The 18,810-nt window shown below is 37.8% G+C and overlaps 1 protein-coding gene across 1 annotated transcript in view; it reads left to right on the top strand.

Annotated features, from left to right (window-relative positions):
* Positions 1-18,810, top strand: part of OSBPL11 (oxysterol binding protein like 11) — an 89,392-nt gene that overhangs the window by 67,683 nt on the left and 2,899 nt on the right. The window contains exons 12-13 of the mRNA XM_025375394.1: positions 4,540-4,726; positions 12,202-12,384. Coding sequence (XP_025231179.1) covers positions 4,540-4,726; positions 12,202-12,384 — 370 coding nt within the window. The remainder of the gene's footprint in view (positions 1-4,539; positions 4,727-12,201; positions 12,385-18,810) is intronic.

Genomic DNA, 18,810 nt, shown 5'->3' with positions numbered 1-18,810 from the left:
AAAAAAAAAAAAAAAAAAAAAAAAAAAAAAAAAAAAAAGAACAGGAAAGAAAGGATAGTTCGTTTGGAAGAAACCCAAGCAGGCACGTGAAGGTCAAGTGCCTGTTTTACAATTTTTAATATCAAACTACAATCTTAAATTTAGGAACCCTAGATAAATATTAACTATAAGTTTAAAATGTTAAGTTAATTTTTAGCTTCAATTCCTAGAGTGTTCCAGAATGCTTCTTGGGGGGATGGGAGGAGTATATCTATGAACTAATGTAAATTCTCTTTTTAAATTATTTTTTTCTGATTTTAAATATTTCCTTTCTTTTCTTTTTTTTGAGATGGAGTCTCACTCTGTCGCCCAGGCTGGAGTGTAGTGGCGCGATCTCAGCTCACTGCAACCTCTGCCTCCGAGGTTCAAGCAGTTCTTCTGCCTCAGACTCATGAGTAGCTGGGATTACAGGCGCCTGCCACCATGCCACCACACCCAGCTAATTTTTGTATTGTTAGTAGAGACGGGGTTTCACCATGTTGGTTAGGCTGGTCTCAAATTCCTGACCTCTGATGATCCACCCGCCTCGGCCTCCCAAAGTGATGGGATTACAGGCATGAGCCACCGTGCCTGGCGATTTTAAATATTTCTTATCAAATATTTAGAAAACTAGAAAAGTACAAAGCAGAAAATAAAAGCTTCTGTAATGCCTCCATCCATATATATATATATATAAAATTTAATATTTTATACTTTTTCTGTGTGTGTATATTCAGGACTTTTAGCCTTATAAAATTAGAATTAATAATATATATAGTTTTGTGTCCTGCTTTTTAATTAAATATATTTGTTTTCTCATGTCATTAATAAAACATTTTAATGACTGCATAATATTCTATGAAATATATTTTCCATCTTTTATTTAAACATTTCCCTTTATTTGGACATTGAGGTTGCTCCCAAATTTTTATTATTATAAAAATCACAAAAAAATGTAGGTAAATCTTTTTTTTTAATGTTTTTTTTGTTTTGTTTTGTTTTGTTTTTTTAGAAACAGAGTCTTGCTCTGTTGCCCAGGCTGAAGTGCAGTAGCATAGTCATAACTAACTGCAGCCTTGACCTACTTGGCTCAAGCCATCCTCCTGCCTCAGCCTCCCAAGTAGCTAGGACTACAGGCATGCACCACCATGCTAGGCTAATTTTTTTTATTTTTCTTTTTAGAGACAGGGTCTCAATATGTTGCCCAGGCTGGTCATGAACTCCTCCTGGGCTCAAGTGATCTTTTGGCCTCTACCTCCAGGCATTAGCCTGTAATCTCAGCACTTTAGGAGATGGAGGCCAGAGGTGCTATTCATAGAATATTTAGGTGCTATTCATAGAATATTTAAAAATACATACTGATAAAATTTAATTCTACTTCAGAAGATTGTAAAAAATTATTTTTGGAAATACAGTGTTTTTTGACCAAGAATATGAAACAAAAACAAAAATCTCCACAGAAATTATTGAAGAGTTAATGAAAATATAATGACAGGAAAAAAACTACCACTTTTATGTTAAAGGAAAATGCTTATGCAAAGAACACTTTGCTCTGAATGTCATTTTACAATGTAAGCATGGCATCATTTAAGCCTGTCACTCTAATATTTTGAGATTGTGTTTTAGTCATTATGAAGAAAATATCCTCTTTTTCAGTTTTCCCCATTTTTAAGTTCTGTTGTAGTATGTCTTACCAATTTCCAAATAATATTTCAAGTTAATTACAACTTTTATAACATTAGAAAGTACTCTCTCGTGTGTGTGTGTGTGTGTGTGTGTGTGTGAGACGTTGTGTAGCTGTGTCACCCAGGTTGAAGTGCAGTGGGGCCATCTCGGCTCACTGCAATCTCTGCCTCCCAGGCTTAGGCCATCCTCCCACCCCAGCTTCCACAGTAGCTGGGATTACAGGCATGCACCACCATGCCCAACTAATTTTTGTATTTTTTTGTAGAGAAGAGATTTTGCCATGTTGCCCAGGCTGGTCTCAAACTTGTGAGCTCAAGTGAGCCACTACACCCAGCTGAAATCATTCATATTTTATTAGTTAAAAAAAAAAAGTTTGCTACCCTTGGTTATAAACTCCATGACATTAGCCTTAAGCACTTCATAGATCAATTTGCTTATTTTATAAGTGAAAAAAAAAAAGTCTAGAGGTGATGAGACATGTCTAAGGTCATAAAGGTTAAGGAATAGACACATTTAGAATCATATTCTTTGACACTCTTCCAAAGGACAGTTAGTCTTACCAGTTCATGTAACAGTAAGAATCTGGGAATGGTAGCCTCTCACACTACAAGAAAGGAAATACTTCAAGAAGTGAAGAAGAGCTGAGCACAGTGGCTCACATCTGTAATCTCAGTACTTTGCTGGGCTAAAGTGGAAGGATAGCTTGAGCCCAGGAGTTGGAGACCAGACTGGGCAACATAATGAGAGCCTATCTCTGCAAAAGTAAATTTAAAAAAATTAAAAAAATTAACTGGGCATGGTGGCTTGCTTCTATAATCCCAGGTACTTGGGAGACTGAGGTGGCAGGATCACTTGAGCTCGGGAAATTGAGGCAGCAGTGAGCCGTGATGGTGCCACTGCACACCAGCTGCGTGACAGAGGAGGACCTTGTCTCAAATGTAAAATTTTTTAAAAAAGAAATGGAGAAAAGCATTCATATCTTAACCATGCTTTAATTATAAAGGAGGTATGTAAATAATTTTTTATTGTGCTGCTATATATTAGTGGAATATATTGGAAATTAAATGGTTATCGATATCCGCAACAGAAAGTAAGTAAAAATCAGGAATGGTGCTGGGTGCGGTGGCTCATGCCTGTAATCCCAGCACTTTGGGAGGCCGAGGTGGGTGGATCACCTGAATTCAGGAATTCGAGACCAGCCTGGCCAACATGGTGAAACTCTGTCTCTACTAAAAATACAAAAAAAGTAGTCAGGTGTGGTGGCGGGTGCCTGTAATCCCAGCTACTTGGGAGGCTGAGGCAGGATAATCGCTTGAACCCGGGAGGCAGAGGTTACAGTTGTGCCATTGCACTCCAGCCTGGGCATCAAGAGTGAAACTCCGTCTCAAAAAAAAAAAAGACTTAAAATATATACAAGTATGTTGTCTGTCATCTGACAGCTCTCATTATGTATAAATATATTATAGCCAGAACCATGTATTTTATGAAATGGTTCAATAAACCTTAATTTATTGTTTCCCTTTGTGAAGACTAAGAGCAATACAAAAAAAAATAGTTGATGTTGCTTTATGTAGGCTACTTTAGAATCTCATTTTGTCTATTCGCATATCCTAAAAATTGACTATATTAAAATATTTAAACACTTCCCCTTATTTGTGAACATTAAGAAGTGAGTGCTTAACGAGCATTTATTAAAAGGGAGATGCCATAAACATTTGGACTAGTAGTACATATCCACTTCAATATGTGGTCTGTTGATGACACAGGTAATGAGTTTAGAAGGTTAGTAATGTAGCTTGAGTATCCTTAGTATCCCTTAATTATCTAGTATAGAGTGATTATTTATTAATGTAGTCCCCTTTTTATAAAACCTTTTAAACCATCTTTAATTAGCATCACTTAATATGTAACAGGCTCCTTTCTCCATTAGAATAACATTTGTTTGAAAACCACCACTGTTATCTCTTCTAGCTTCACCATAAATATTTTATAATTTGGCAAACAAAATTATTATGACCATAGTTTTTATAATCAAACAACATCTTTTCTTTCTTAATATACATACAATAGAATGAAGGACAATTTTTTCCCATTATACTGTCTTAGATCAATGTCTGTGACTTAATACATTGAACATCTAGTTATTCCCAAACTGCTAAAAAGTTATTCATACTAATGATAAAATTTTAGCATACCATTGTCTTAAACTCTGACTGAAGGCCTTTTTAAAAAAATTATTTTTAAGAGCCAGGCACAGTGGCTCACGCCTGTAATCCCAGCATTTTGGGAGGCCAAAGCAGGTGGATCGCCTCAGGTCAGAAGTTCGAGACCAGCCTGGCCAACATGGTGAAACCCCATCTCCACTAAAAATGCAAAAAAAATTAGCCAGGCGTGGTGGTGGGCACCTGTAATACCAGCTACTCGGGAGGCTGAGGCAGGAGAATCGTTTGACTTGGGAGTCAGAAGTTGCAGTGAGCCAAGATCACACCACTGCACTCCAGCCTGGGCAACAAGCACAAAACTCCGTCTTCAAAAAAAAAAAAAAAATATTTTTAGGAGCATTGGAGGAAACCCTTGAAATGTTTCCACTGTAACATTTACTGGACCCATGAACCTCAAATTGACAGAAAGGCCATAGTGAAAATAAACCTGATTCACTATTGTTTGGTACTATTGTCAGATATAGTTATAAATGAAGTCAGTTTTATGAAAGTTAAATGAAGATTAGGAAAAATAATGATGCTTATTTACTAGACAGGAAAAAAATTAATATGGATTTTTTCGGTAGCTGTTTCTTTAAAAAGATGTTAACCACCCTCATGTTTTCACATTCAGGTATCCTTAGTCTGTTGGAGCATGGAGAAGAGTACACATTTTCTCTACCTTGTGCATATGCTCGGTCAATTTTGACTGTTCCTTGGGTAGAACTGGGTGGCAAAGTCAGTGTCAACTGTGCAAAAACTGGATATTCAGCCAGCATCACTTTTCATACCAAGCCATTTTATGGTGGCAAACTGCATCGGTAAGCACATTTTAGTGATATCTCGTTCTTATTCTTCCATTTTGATTTTGTATTACAACTCCTTATTCTTTTTCTGCTCTGTTTTATGTGAAGTTGGATTTGTATTCATGTTTATTTCTTGTTTAAAATATTTCATCTTTTAAGGCATTCTGAATATCATGCTCTATTTTTAAAAGTAGCAACATTAAGATATCTACTCTTAAAAATTTTCCAGATGAAGTAACTAGTGAGCTTTACAATAGAATTTCTAACAAATGAACTTGTAGTCTCTGGCCCAATTCTCCCTTTAAGGGATACAGATTTGGATCTGGACCTCAGTGAAGGCAGCTATAGCTACAAGTTAGGGTGGAAATATATCTAATCTTGAAGAATGGTTCAGGAAGCACAATGATTAAAGCCAGTGTATGTGTTTCAGTAGATGCTTAGGTGGAAGCAACTTGCAGTGATACATTTCCAGATCCAGCACTTCTTATTTTCAATGATATTGATGTATTTCTTTTTTTGTCATTTGTTTTTTTGAGACAGAGTCTCACTCTGTCGCCTAGGCTGGAGTGCAGTGGCACAATCTTGGCTCCTTGCAACCACCTCCTGGGTTCAAGCAATTTTTGTGCCTCAGCCTCCCAAGTAGCTGTGATTATAGGCATGTGCCACCATGCCTGGCTACTTTTTGTATTTTTAGTTGAGATGGGCTTTCACCATGTTGGCCAGGCTGGTCTCGAACTCCTGGCCTCCTGTGATCTGCCTGCCTCAACCTTCCAAAGTGCTGGGAGCCACCACACCCGGGTAATATTTGTATTTCTTAGTCACATGTGATTTTTTAGTCATGGGTGGATCACCTGAGGTCAGGAGTTCGAGACCAGCCTAGCCAAAATGGCGAGACGCCATCTCTACTAAAAATACAAAATTAGCTGGGTATGGTGGCGCATGCCTGTAATCCCAGCTATTCAGGTGGCTAGGCTGGAGAATTGCTTGAATCCAGTAGGCAGAGGTTGCAGTGAGCTGAGGTTGCGCCACTGTACTCCAGCCGGGGTGACGAGTGAAACTCCATCTCAAAAAAAAAAAAAAAAAATTGACCGGGTGTGGTGGAAGGTGCCTGCAATGCCACAGGAGGCTGAGGCAGGAGAATTGCTTGAACCTGGGAGGCAGAGGTTGCAATGAGCCGTGATTGTGCCACTGTGCTCCAGCGTGGGTGACAGAACAGGACTCTGTCTTAAAAAAAAAAAAAAAAAGGGAATTCTTTTTTTTTTTTTTAAAGACAGGATCTCCCTATGTTGCTCAGGCTGGTTTTGAACTTCTGGGCTCAAGCAATCCTTGGCTTCCCAAAGAGTCAAGATTACAGGCATGAGCCACCATGCTCAGCCAAATTTCTTATTCTTGACACCTTTTCTTCTTTATGCTTACAGATTATTATAACTAAGGTCTTCTCCATGTCTTTATTTAATGCTCATGCCTCCTTCCTCAAACATAGCCTAGTTTTTTTTTAACTGCTCTCTGCAGTTGGGACAGACACATTATCTGCTGTCTGCATTTGGTATAAATATATTATATTCTACCTGTCTTCCCTTACTCGCTCATTTTCCACATCTATCTCTGATGCAGCCAAGTGAGCCTACTTAACTATTCCCCATTATCATGTCCACCTTCTGTTCCCATTTTCCACACTCACTTTAGGGTGCCTATATATATAGTGCGTGGTGTAATATCATAAAGATTTTAGGATATGTAGTGTGTGTGTGTGTGTATATATATACACACACACATATTATAACTTTTCTGCATACTAGAGATACAGAGAAATAAAAATAAAAACTAACTTTGCCTGCAAGAAGCTTTCAGTCTGAGATTATAATCCAGGATACTATTTTTGGAAAGCATTTGTAAGGCTTTTAGGAAAAACTTGTATATAATAGTTAAAAATAAAGTCTGTCATAATACCATAAAGATGGGTAAGGACAATGGTACTGTGAAGCTAGGATTAGATGATTACTATAGCTAAAAAATCAATTTTTAGTTTTGATTCGTCTGTTAAAGCAAATAAAGAAACATGATGCTTAACATACTTCCCAGTGTCTGATAAAGGAAGCATATCACTTTTTTAAGATAAACTATTTTCCTGGCACTAAATTCTAAAGGGATTTGTTGCATGTGTCCTTACATAGTGACATCGAGTAACGTAATAGACAGTATCTTCTTCAGTAGCTCTCCATAAAATGTAATTACGCTTCATGTGAATTTTTTATATATACCATCAGTGAAACCCAAAGCTAACTTTCAGTCAATAAAATATTTTCTATTTGAAGCTAAGTTAACATAACCAGTGGTTTTCTGGTATCTCAGGGAGCTCTTAGAGACAGGATCTAGAAAATCTAAAAGGCTGACTTGTCAAGTTTTTAAAAAAGCGAGAAAGCATATGTTTTACTATTTATCAATTCTCATCTTAGAGATGAATGGGACAACAATGTAAGATTTAGCTCTTTGCTAACTATCTTAAGGGCAGCATATTCTGTATTCTATGTCATTTATTGATACAAGATGTACATACTTGAGATATTGTAGATTTGGTCAAGAAATCTTTTTTTTCTTTGAAAGTAAAATTTTAATTGCATTCTCACCTGCATATAGGGCCATCTCATCTCCATAAGCCTGAGTTGTGGAGAGAGGCAAAGTTTTTATCAAGGAGAACATTCTGATCCGCTCAAATCCTAGGCAAGTGCTTTGTTGAAATCTTAGATTTCTGTGTTAGAAATATTTTTTATCTTTAAGACAGCCTTTCAATTGCCTCAGTCATAAAGGATCCAGAATTTGACTTAGATTTGGAGAACTTGCCTGATGGTTAAGATATCAGCACCTAGATAGTAACCACAAGAAGCCAGTACCTTAACCTGTTAAAGGGAATTATTTAATATCTTATTTTTGAATATCTAAGTTTGGTTTTGGCAACATTTATATAACTGTTTTTTATAGGATATAATTAACCATTTGGTAAAATTGCTTCTAAAAACCATTCTTGACCAGGCACGGTAGCTCACGCCTGTAATCCCAACACTTTGGGAGGCTGTGGCTCATGCCTGTAATCTTAGTACTTTGGGAGGCCGAGTCGGGTGGATCACCTGAGGTCAGGAGTTCAAGACCAGCCTGGGCAACATGGTGAAACTGCGTCTCTACTAAAAATACAAACATTAGCTGGGCGTGGTGGCATGCACCTGTAATCCCAGCTACTTAGGAGGCTGAGGCATGAGAATTGCTTGAACCCGGGAGGTGGAGGTTGCAGTGAGCTGAGATTACGCCACTGCACTCCAGCCTGGGCGACAGAGGGAGACTGTCTCAAAAAAAAAAAAAAAAAAAAAAAAAAAATCTTACTAGCCCCATGAGGGAAAGGTATTAGTTTTATAGATGAGAAAATTGAGACTCTTTAAGACCTTCAACAGAACTGATCTATCTGATTCAACAACCATTTCCTTTCTACTCTTACCAGACAGCTTTTAAAGAATTACCAAGTATTTCAGAATTTCCCTAAGATTAAGAATCACTTTTGGCTAGGCATGGTGGCTCACGCCTGTAATCCCAGCACTTTGAGAGGCTGAGATGGGTGGATCACGTGAGGTTGGGAGTTCAAGACCAGCCTTACCAACATGGAGAAACCCCGTCTCTACTAAAAATACAAAATTAGCGGAGCGTGGTGGCACAGGCCTATAATCCCAGCTACTTGGGAGGCTGGGGCAGAAGAATAGCTGGAATAGTGGAGGTTGCCGTGAGCTGAGATTGTGCCAAGCTGAGATCACACCATTGCACTCTACAAGAAGGGAACTGAGTCTCAAAAAAAAAAAAAAAAAAAAGAATTGTTTTCCATAACCTAACTTATTTTGCCTTGTGTTAATCATTGGCATAACTTTTTAAATATACCTTTCTTATGGTAGTTTGGTACAAGCTTTTACTTCCTAAATTCCAAATTCCTAAGCTCCGCCTTTGTATCTTCTGTTTATGCAGGAAGTCTGTTTCTTCATGCTGCTGCATGTAAGCAGAATGACAAATTTGAATTGGAGCAGAATTTTATTTCTTTGGGTTATTTTCTCAATTTCCCTTTGTACTATAAAATGTTTCTCTGAAGTACCTAATTTCTTATTTGTATATCATAGCTACAAAATAATGGTAATGTCAGACCTCAGGTCAAGTTGTTTTAAGGAAATTTGTACCTAGAAGTGTTGGGAAGAACCGGACTTTGGAGTCCTTTAGACATATATTCAAATCCTGACTCTATTATTTTACTAACTACAAGATTTGGGGGCCGGGTACAGTGGCTCATGCCTCTAATCCCAGCACTTTGGGAAGCTGAGGTGGGAGGATCGCTTGAACCCAGGAGTTTAATACCAGCCTGGGCAACGTAGTGAGACCCATTTTCTACAAGAATAAAAATTAAAAAGTTAGCTGAGCATGATGGCACATGCCTGTAGTTCCAGCTGCTCAGGAGGTTGAGGCAGATGGATGGCTTGATCCTAAGTGGTCAAGGCTGCAGTAAGCCATGATTTCACCACTGAAGTCCAGCCTGGGTGACAGAGCAGGACTGTCCAAAATAAATAATAAGAGAGAGAGAGAGAGATTTGGGGCACCTTACCTAAATTTTTGAGCCTTAGTTTCTTCATCTACAGAAATGGGATAGTCACAAGGCTTGGCAAATAATTTATGTAAAATGCCCAGCATATTTTAAATGTTCAAAAAATATTAACTCCCCCTCCATGCACACACTGGCATCCTCTTGTGTATGTATGCTTTTGCTCACTCTTATTCTATGTAGTGATAATATAATTGAGGTTTTGTTTTCTCATTCATTAATTCAGGCAATAAACTCACTGTTTATCAGGCACTCTGCTAAGTGCTAAATGGGGCTATAGAGATGAGACCCATTCCATGCCTGTTAAAGAGATTACAGTCTTGGCAAGGGGCAAGGATGGCAAACCAATAATAGTATTACTGTGTGATCAGTTCCCTAAGGACTGTATAAATGGAAGTAAAGAGCTCAAGCCTTTAGTGACACCTGGTTTTGTAAATTAAATTTTATTGGAACACAGTCATGCACATTCATGTACTTGTTTCTGTCTGCTTTCATGCTACAGTGACAAAGTTTAGTAGTTTCAATAGAGACGGTCTGGCCTGAGAATCCTGAGACAGTTACTTTCTGGTCCTTTATGGAAGAAGTGTGCTGGTTGCCCTAGACTGTTGTGAAGAATTGTTATAAGCAAAGTGATGAGGCCTTCTTCCTCCTTGTGCTCCTTTGCAAGTTCCTCATGGCCTGCCTGTAGTATATGTGATTCGTGTCCCCTGCCCCACTTGTCTTCGCGCTGCTTTTGCTGTGTAGCTGCTCTAAACAATACGGACCCTGTAATAGCCAGCAGTCATGAACAGGTCCCTAAGATTGTCCATTGGAAAGCCTTATGAGAGATAACAGTAACTTGAGAGATGTGCTATGGTAGTAAAAGAAAGATCAAGTGAGGAGCTGATTATCTTAGAATGGTGTATGTGGATGGGAAATAGACTAGATAAATGTTCAGTGTTACTTCCTCATATCCTGTTTGATAGAGATAAATTTTCAAGGAAGGGAAGGATGTTGGCAAGTAGGATCAGAGAGGAAGCATGCAATGACATCACAAAAAACATTCACTCTGGCAAGAAACCAGGGCAGTTATTTAAGTGTGTATGCTTTGAGGCATAACCCAGGGTTCCCATTCCTGCTGTAATCAAGTTGACTGATAGTCATGGTGTTCTTTGTGTCCAGTGAGCTACAACTATACAACTACTCTTTTTTTTTTTTTTTTGAGACAGAGCCATCCTCTGTCACCCAGGCTGGAGTGCAGTGGTGTAATCTTGACTCACTGCAACCTCTGCCTCCCGGGTTCAAGCAATTCTCATGCCTCAGCCTCCTGAGTAGCTGAGATTACAGGCCTGTGCCACTACGTGCAGCTATTTTTTTTGTATTTTTAGTAGATAAAATTACTCTTAACTCTTGATTGTGAATGTTTGATTTGCTCTTAGATTCCAGAGATCTGGCTTATAAATAATTTGCTTATTGGGCTCCTTACACCTCTGCCTTGAGCTGAGTTCACAGACCGTTTGCTTAAAACTGAAACTGGATTCCCTGAATTCCACTTTGTCCTTCTTGTTCCCTTAGCTTATGCCGGACGAATGCTACTTGGGATTCCTGAACTGTCACTTGAACCTCTAGACTTTGGTCTTTGGATTTCCTTTTGAATCTAGATAAGCCACATTCTCTGGTACACTGATTAGACCCTAACTTTTGCCTATCATTCCCTAAGTTCTGAACCTCTATCTGATCTGACCCTGTTATCTGTGTCCTAGAGTGAACATAAAATACTTCACTAAAAATAACTACATTCCAGGCACGGTGGCTCACACCTGTAATCCCAGCACTTTGGGAGGCCGAGGCACACGGATCCCCTGAGGTCAGAGTTCAAGACCAGCCTGGCCAACATGGCGAAACCCCGTCTCTACTAAAAATACAAAAATTTGCCGGGCATGGTGACGCATACCTGTAATCCCAGCTACTCCAGCTAGGTGGGAGGCTGAAGCAGGAGAATCACTTTAACCCAGGAGGTGGAGGTTACAGTGAGCCAAGATCACACCACTGCACTCCAGCCTAGGCAACAGAGCGAGACTCTGTCTCAAAACTAATAATAATAATAATAATTACACCTGTTCCTATTCCTAGCCTGTTCCTGTTGATGTATTTGTGCTGCATCAATACAGCTATCTGTTGATAAACAGCCATATATATAGCTATTTTATATATATGGCTGTGGTGACTCTTCATTAAACTTCAATAGCAGTAATGTTTAAGGTCTCTCTGAGTTCTGTGGTGATAATGATAGTTTTTGTAGACCAGTGCTCTTTTAATTTTTCTCTTTTGGCAAGAGCATTTTAAACATTTTAATGTATTCTTTTATATTTTTCTACCTCTTATTGGTTTGTGTGGTTTCTAAATTTAAAATTAGGCTTATGTAGTTTAATATAGGATTGATGTATCCAGAACTTCAAATGTAGGGATGCCAAATATTTCAATAAGTAGAATTAACTAGTAAAAAAAAGTTAAATAGATTGTCATGTTGTAACATTTTTAGACTGTAATAAATAAAATATTGATATTTTTCATATTTCCATTTAGTTTTAGTATTATAGTTTTGTTTGTAGCAAACATTTTAAAGATAACATTTGGACATTAATGATAATGAAGTCTCTGATTTGACTCCTGGCATTTTTTCTAAAGACTAAAATTGATATTGAACAAATTATGAAGGAAGCTGTCATAGGACATACAAAGAATCTAACTTTGGCTCTGACATATTGAAGTGAGGTATATAACTAATTTCAACAGGATTCACAGGCTGTGTTCTTGGGTTTCAGATCTAAGAAACAAACATGGTATCACTTATTAGAGTGTATCTTTCTTTTCTATGTGCTTCTAGGGTTACAGCTGAAGTAAAGCACAACATCACCAACACTGTGGTATGCAAAGTGCAAGGGGAATGGAATAGTGTTCTTGAGTTCACATATAGCAATGGAGAAACAAAGTATGTGGACTTGACTAAATTGGCAGTGACGAAGAAAAGAGTGAGACCTCTGGAGAAGCAGGATCCGTTTGAATCCCGGTATGTCATCCTTGCATCTATCCAGGAAAGAGTCAGATGCTCTGAATCTTAATCTAAGCCTTTTCACTAACTGGTGACCTTGGCCAAGTCACTTCACCACTTTGCATCAGCTTTGTAAATTGAAAGCATTAGTCTGATCTGATGTTAAACCCTTTGCCAGCTGTGAGATTCTTTGATATACAGTCACATTTTAGTAAAAACCAAACATTGTAAATGGAGCAAAAATATTAAAAACATTTACCGTCAAAGAATTACTGTGTGTATCTTAAAAACGTTATCATAAAAATTTTTGTTAAATTATTAACAAAAAGGTACCCCAATACAAAAACTGGGCAAAGGATGTAAAGAGGTGGTGCATAAATATAGGAACGTCTTAAATGGTCAACCAAGGAAATGAAAAATTGTTAAGGGTAGTTAGAATTCAGAGGTACATATTAAACAATAAGACAAATTAGTTTTTACAATAATAACTCTTTGGGGAAAAGGTGTGAGCAAATGGGCATTTTCATGCTGTTGATTGGACGTTAAACCAGTACAATCTTCGTAGAGGATATTTTGGCAGTATGCGTCATAGACCTTGAAAAATAAAGTGGATCTATATGTGTTAATAAGGTACAGCTTCCAAAATGTGTTCACAGTGGTTGCTTCTGGAAAAGAGTACTAGGATCTGGAATAGGAAAGAGACTTAATTTTTATAAGATTCCTATTTGTACTGTTTAAATTTTATGTCATGAGGGATTACTACTCTATCAATTAAAAATAGAAAAAAATATACAGGGAACCACTAAACATCTTACATTAAGATCACATAAATGGAACCAAACAATTTCTAAGTAGGTGTGAAAGGGATTAAATGTCCACAATCAAACATTCAGAGTGGGTCAAAAAATACAGCAATAATGATTTTTTAAAGAATTCTTATAGGGATTTATCCTAAGGAGAGGGTATCAAAGTTTGCTTTGCAGACCCCTGCTGGGTCCTTGAGACCTTCTCAGGGCATCTGCAAGTTCACAATTTTTTTATAATAGTACTAAGATGTTATTTACCATTTTTCACTCTGTGGGTTCTTATGATGGTGCAAAAGGAGTGCTGTGGGTAGCACTGGTGGGCCTTAGGACTAATTTAGGCAGTGGCACCAAATGTCACAAGCAGTCATTATATTCTTCACTGCCATGTACTTGCATGCTACCTTCTCTTAAGATGTCCTTGAAAAACCAATACAAATTGTTAGTTTTTTAAAATTGGGACTACAGAGTACATGTCTTTTTTTTTTTTTTTTTTTTTTTTTCTTCTTTTTTTGAGACAGGGTCTCACTCTGTCACCCAGGCTGGAGTGTGGTCGGGTAATCTCGGCTCACTGCAGCCTCCACCTCCTGGGTTCAAGCGATCCTCCTGCCTCAGCCTCCTGAGTAGCTGGGACTGCAGGCATCAATCACCACTCCTGGCTAATTTTTTGTATTTTTAGTAGAGACAGGATTTCACCGTGTTGGCCAGGCTGGTCGTGAACATCTGACCTCAAGTGATCCTCCCATCTCATCCTCCCAAAGTGCTGGGATTACAGGCGTGAGCCACCATGCCTGGCTGAGTACATGTCTTATTAGTATTCTGTATGACAAATCAGGAATATGAATAAGCATTTGTGCTGGCTACTGAAGAAATATAGTCGTTATCTGAAGGAAGAGCACTTGTATAATTATTTGAGTCACAAGCAGAACTAATCACTTTGTTCATGAAATACGATGTTTACTTAAAAGAATGATAGACAAACTATGGTTATTCTAATTTCAATGTTAGGTAGACATTTTTTTTGTAAATGAAAGACGTGAATGTGACACTTCAAGAAAAACAATTTGACGGTATGTTACTAATAATAAAATTTGAGCTTCAAGGCAAAATTAGAATTTTAGAAAATTTTATTTGCCACCATGAACTGAAAAACTTCCCAATTCGTTTTCTGGTGAACTTGGCGCTGATATTATTTAATATGATTTTTTAAAATATTGTATAATATGTCAGCATCTGGAAGATCTGCATAACTCAATGAACCAGTATTTTTCAGATAACTAATGCATGATATTACAGAATCATGCATGGATAAATTATCCATTCAGGATGCACATTAGACCAGTGGATTTCCATATAAATTATTTGAAAAAACAATTGACATTCTTTAATTTTCCACATTGCAACCAGGCTTTTTAAAATTACCACTTGTCGAGTTTTGAAACATGAAAGAATCAAATTATTTGAAAATTCTGTTAAAATATTCTTCTCTTTTCAAACTGTATCTGTGTGAGGCCAGATTTTTTTTTTTTTTTAAGATGGAATCTCATTCTGTCACCCAAGTTGGAGTGCAGTGGCATGATCTCGCCTCACTGCAACCTCTGCCTCCTGGGCTCAAGCGATTCTCGTGCCTCAGCCTCCCAAGTAGCTGGGATTACAGGTGCGCACCACCACGCCCAGCTGACTTTTTTGTACTTTTAGTAGAGATGGGGTTTCCCCATGTTGGTCAGGCTGGTCTTGAACTCCTGACCTCAGGTGATCTGCCCACCTCAGCCTCCCAAAGTGCTGGAATTACATGTGTGAGCCACCATGCCTGGCCCAGATTTTTCCTATATATACTTTAAAGCAGTATATCACCACAGACTGAATGTATGGGCAGATAAAGAGATGCTTCTGGGCCAGTGTGGTGACTCACGCCTATAAACCCAGCATGTTGGGAGGCCAAGGCAGGTGTGTCACTTGAGGTCAGGAGTTGAAGACCAACCTGGCCAGCATGGTGAAACCCCATCTCTACTAAAAATACAAAAATCAGCCTGGCGTCTCTACTAAAAATACAAAAATCAGCCAGGCGTCTCTACTTAAAATACAAAAATCAGCTGGGTGTCTCTACTAAAAATACAAAATTCACTGGGGTGTGGTGGCATGTACCTGTAGTTCCGGCTACTTGGGAGGCTGAGGCATGAGAATTGCTTGAACCCAGGAGGTGGAGGTTGCAGTGAACCAAGATTGCGCCACTGCACTCCAGCCTGGGTGACAGAGCCAGACTCTGTCTCAGAAAAAAAAAAAAAAACAGAGATGCTTCTGCATATTATTTGCTAAAATTTTGTAATGAATTTTGTAGTTTCTATATACATGAGGGATATTGCTCTGTTCTTTTCTTTAGGGGAAGGTTTTGAATTACAAATTACATATGTTTAACATATAGCACTGTTAAGGTTTTCTGTTTCTTCAGTGAGCTTTGGTAGTTTTTCAAGGAGTTGGTTCATTTCAGCTAATGTGTCAAATTTATTGTCATGTAGTTCCTAATACTACCTGATTTTTTTATCTGTGTAGGATCTGTAGTGATGTCCCCATACTTATTCCTTATATTTGTAATACCTTTTTTCTCATCAATGTGACTAAGTTTATTAATTTTATGCAAAGAACCAGATATGGGCTTCACTGATTTAGTCTGTTTGTGTTTTCTTTCTCACTGAATGTTGCTCTTTTATAAAATTTCGTTTTTTCTCCTTATATTGTAAATCATCTGCTTTTTTTTTTTTTTTTTTTCCTAATTTCTTACAATAGAAGCTTAGGTCAGGGGTCAGCAAACTTTTTTGTAAAAGGCCAGTCAATTAATATTTTAACCTTAGTGGATCAAATAGCCCCTGCCACAGCTACTCAACTCTGCCCTTGTAGCATGAAACATCCATAGACAATAAGTCAATGGTGAGATACCGTTATGTTGCAATAAAAATTTATTTACAAAAATGGGCTGTGGGCCATAGTTTGATCCCTGGTTTAGCTCATCAATTTTTTTTTTCCTAAATGTTTAATGCTATAGATTTTCCTCTGAGGACTGCTTTATTTCTCTCCAATGACTTTTTATGTGTTTTCATTTCAAAATATTTTCTGATTTCTTTTGCGGGTTTTATTTTTTAACTCATGAACTTATTTCCAAAGTGTTGATAATTTCTAAATGTTTAGAGATTTTCCAGCCATCTTTCCATTATTTATTTCTAACTTAGTTTCATTTTGGTCAAAAAATACACTTTGTATGATTTTAATTCTTTAAATTTATTTAGATTTAATGACTGAATATGTTCTGTCTTGGTAAATGTTTCTTTTTTTCATTTTTTCATTTTTTTTTTTTTTTGAGACAAAGTAGTGTCTCACTCTGTTGCCCAGGCTGGAGTGCGGTGGTGCAGTCTCGGCTCACTGCAACCTCCATTTCCCTGGTTCAAGCAATTCTCATGCCTCAGCCTCCCGAGTAGCTGGGACTATAAGCATGCACCACCACACGCAGCTAATTTTTTTATATTTTTAGTAGGGATGGGGTTTCACCATGTTGGCCAAGCTGGTCTTGAACTCAACCTCAAGTAATCCACTCACATTGGCCTCCCAAAGTGCTAGAATTATTCATGAGCCACCGCGCCTGGCCTTGGTAAATGTTTCATGTGCAACTTGACACGAATGTGTATTCTTGAGCCCAAGAGTTTGAGGCTAGCCTGGGTAACATGGCAAAACTCTCTCTCTCCACAAAAAATATAAAAATTAGCTGGATGTGGTGGCATGTGCCTGTAATCCCAGCTACTCAGGAGGCCGAGGTGAGTGTGTTCTATAAGTGTCAGGTCAAATGAGTTGACAGTATTTTTCTAGTCTTATGTAGTCTTACAGATTTTCTGTGCATTTATTCTATCAGTTGAGTTTAGTTATTGAAATTGGTTATTAAAATTACCAATTACAATTGAATATTTCACTTTGTAGTTCTGCAAGTTGTTACTTCATTTTATTAGAAGTTTTGTTATTAGGGCAGGCATTTATCTTTAGGATTGTTATGTCTTGATTTTTTTTGTTTTAATGTCTCTATTATTTGTGGAGAATTCCTTATAAATTCATTTTTATGTTTGAGCCATCTGATATGTGTATCAGAAATGTGTTAGGAAACCTTTTGGAGCCATTAAGATACATATGTAGCCTTAAGGCTTTGAACTATAAGACCTGTGGCATACTATCCAGCACTTTGGGAGGCTGAGGTGGGCGGGTCATTTGAGGTCAGGCGTTCGAGACCAGCCTGGCCAACATGGTGAAACCCTGTCTGTACTCAAAATACAAAAATTAGCTGGGCATGGTGGTGCATGCCTATAGTCCCAGCTACTCAAGAAAGTGAGGCAGGAGAATTGCTTGAGTCCAGGAGGCAGAGGTTGCAGTGAGCTGAGATGGTGACACTGTGCACTCCAGCCTGGGTGACGGTGAGACCCTGTCTCAAAAAAAGAAAAAAGAAAAGAGAACAGAAGAGAAAGAGGGAGGTGGGGAGGAAGGGCAGGAAGGGAGGAAGAAAGAAAGGAAAAAAGAAAAAACAAAGATGTTTAGTAACTTTCTTGAGTAGTACAGTTATTACCATAAATCAGTTTTAGAGTATTTTCATCCTAACGTAAGATCCCTCATGTTCATTTACAGTTAATCCCCATTACCCCCAGCCCAGAGAACCACTAACTTTCTGTCTCTATAAATTTGCCTTTTCTGGATATTTCATATAAATCATACAATGTGTGATCTCTTATGCCTGGCGTATTTCCTTAGTATAACGTTTTTGAAGTTCATCCATGAAGTATTAATTGCATGTATCAGTGGTTCATTGCTTTTTATTGCTGAATAGTATTTCAGTGTATGGATATATCACATTTTGCCTATCCATTTACCAGCTGATGGGCATTTCCAGTTGGGGGCAATGATGAATAATACTGCTGTGGAAATTCTCCTACAAATCTTCGTGTAGATATTTATTTTCATTTTTCTTGGGTAAATACCCAAGAGTGGAATTGCTGGGTTGTATGGTAGTTTTATGTTTAACTTTTTACATCTTTTTTCACATATATATCTAGTTGTCCCAGCACCATTTGTTCAACAAACAGTTCTTTCCCTAAAAAATTGTGGCATTTTTTTTTTTTTGCTTGAGATTTGTTAAGCTTCCCTCTCCCTGTGTGTGGCCTAGAAACACTCTGGACAGCGAGTTAGAGGACTCATAGGACTCCCCTCGTTTGTTTCCTTTCTCAAGGATCACTGCCCTGCACTGCCTTTTGCTCAGTATCTGAAAACCACTATTTTACTATATGTTGCCTGTTTCCTGGTTGATGAAGGCAGGAAAATAAATGTGTTCCCCATTATTTCATCATGTCCAGAAGCACAGTTGGTCTTGCTTACATTTCAACTTTGAAAATTTACTTCTCTTTTTACTTGTTAATTTCTAAGTTTTCTAAAAACAAAAATCCTCCTTTTATAACCTGGAAAAATAAAAATTATTTTTAATTTAAAAAGAAGCAGAAGGAGCAGCATCCCGGACATAACCATCAGCAGCATAGTATCATTATTCTTGGAATTCATGAGCATGACATTGTAGATGTGATTTAGGAAATGTTATTTTATAAAATTACTGTAATTTTGA

Source organism: Theropithecus gelada, chromosome 2 (genome assembly GCF_003255815.1).
Source record: "Theropithecus gelada isolate Dixy chromosome 2, Tgel_1.0, whole genome shotgun sequence".
Lineage (NCBI taxonomy): Eukaryota > Metazoa > Chordata > Mammalia > Primates > Cercopithecidae > Theropithecus > Theropithecus gelada.
The sequence above is the reverse complement of the archived record's forward strand: the minus strand, read 5'-3'. Positions and strand labels throughout refer to the sequence as shown.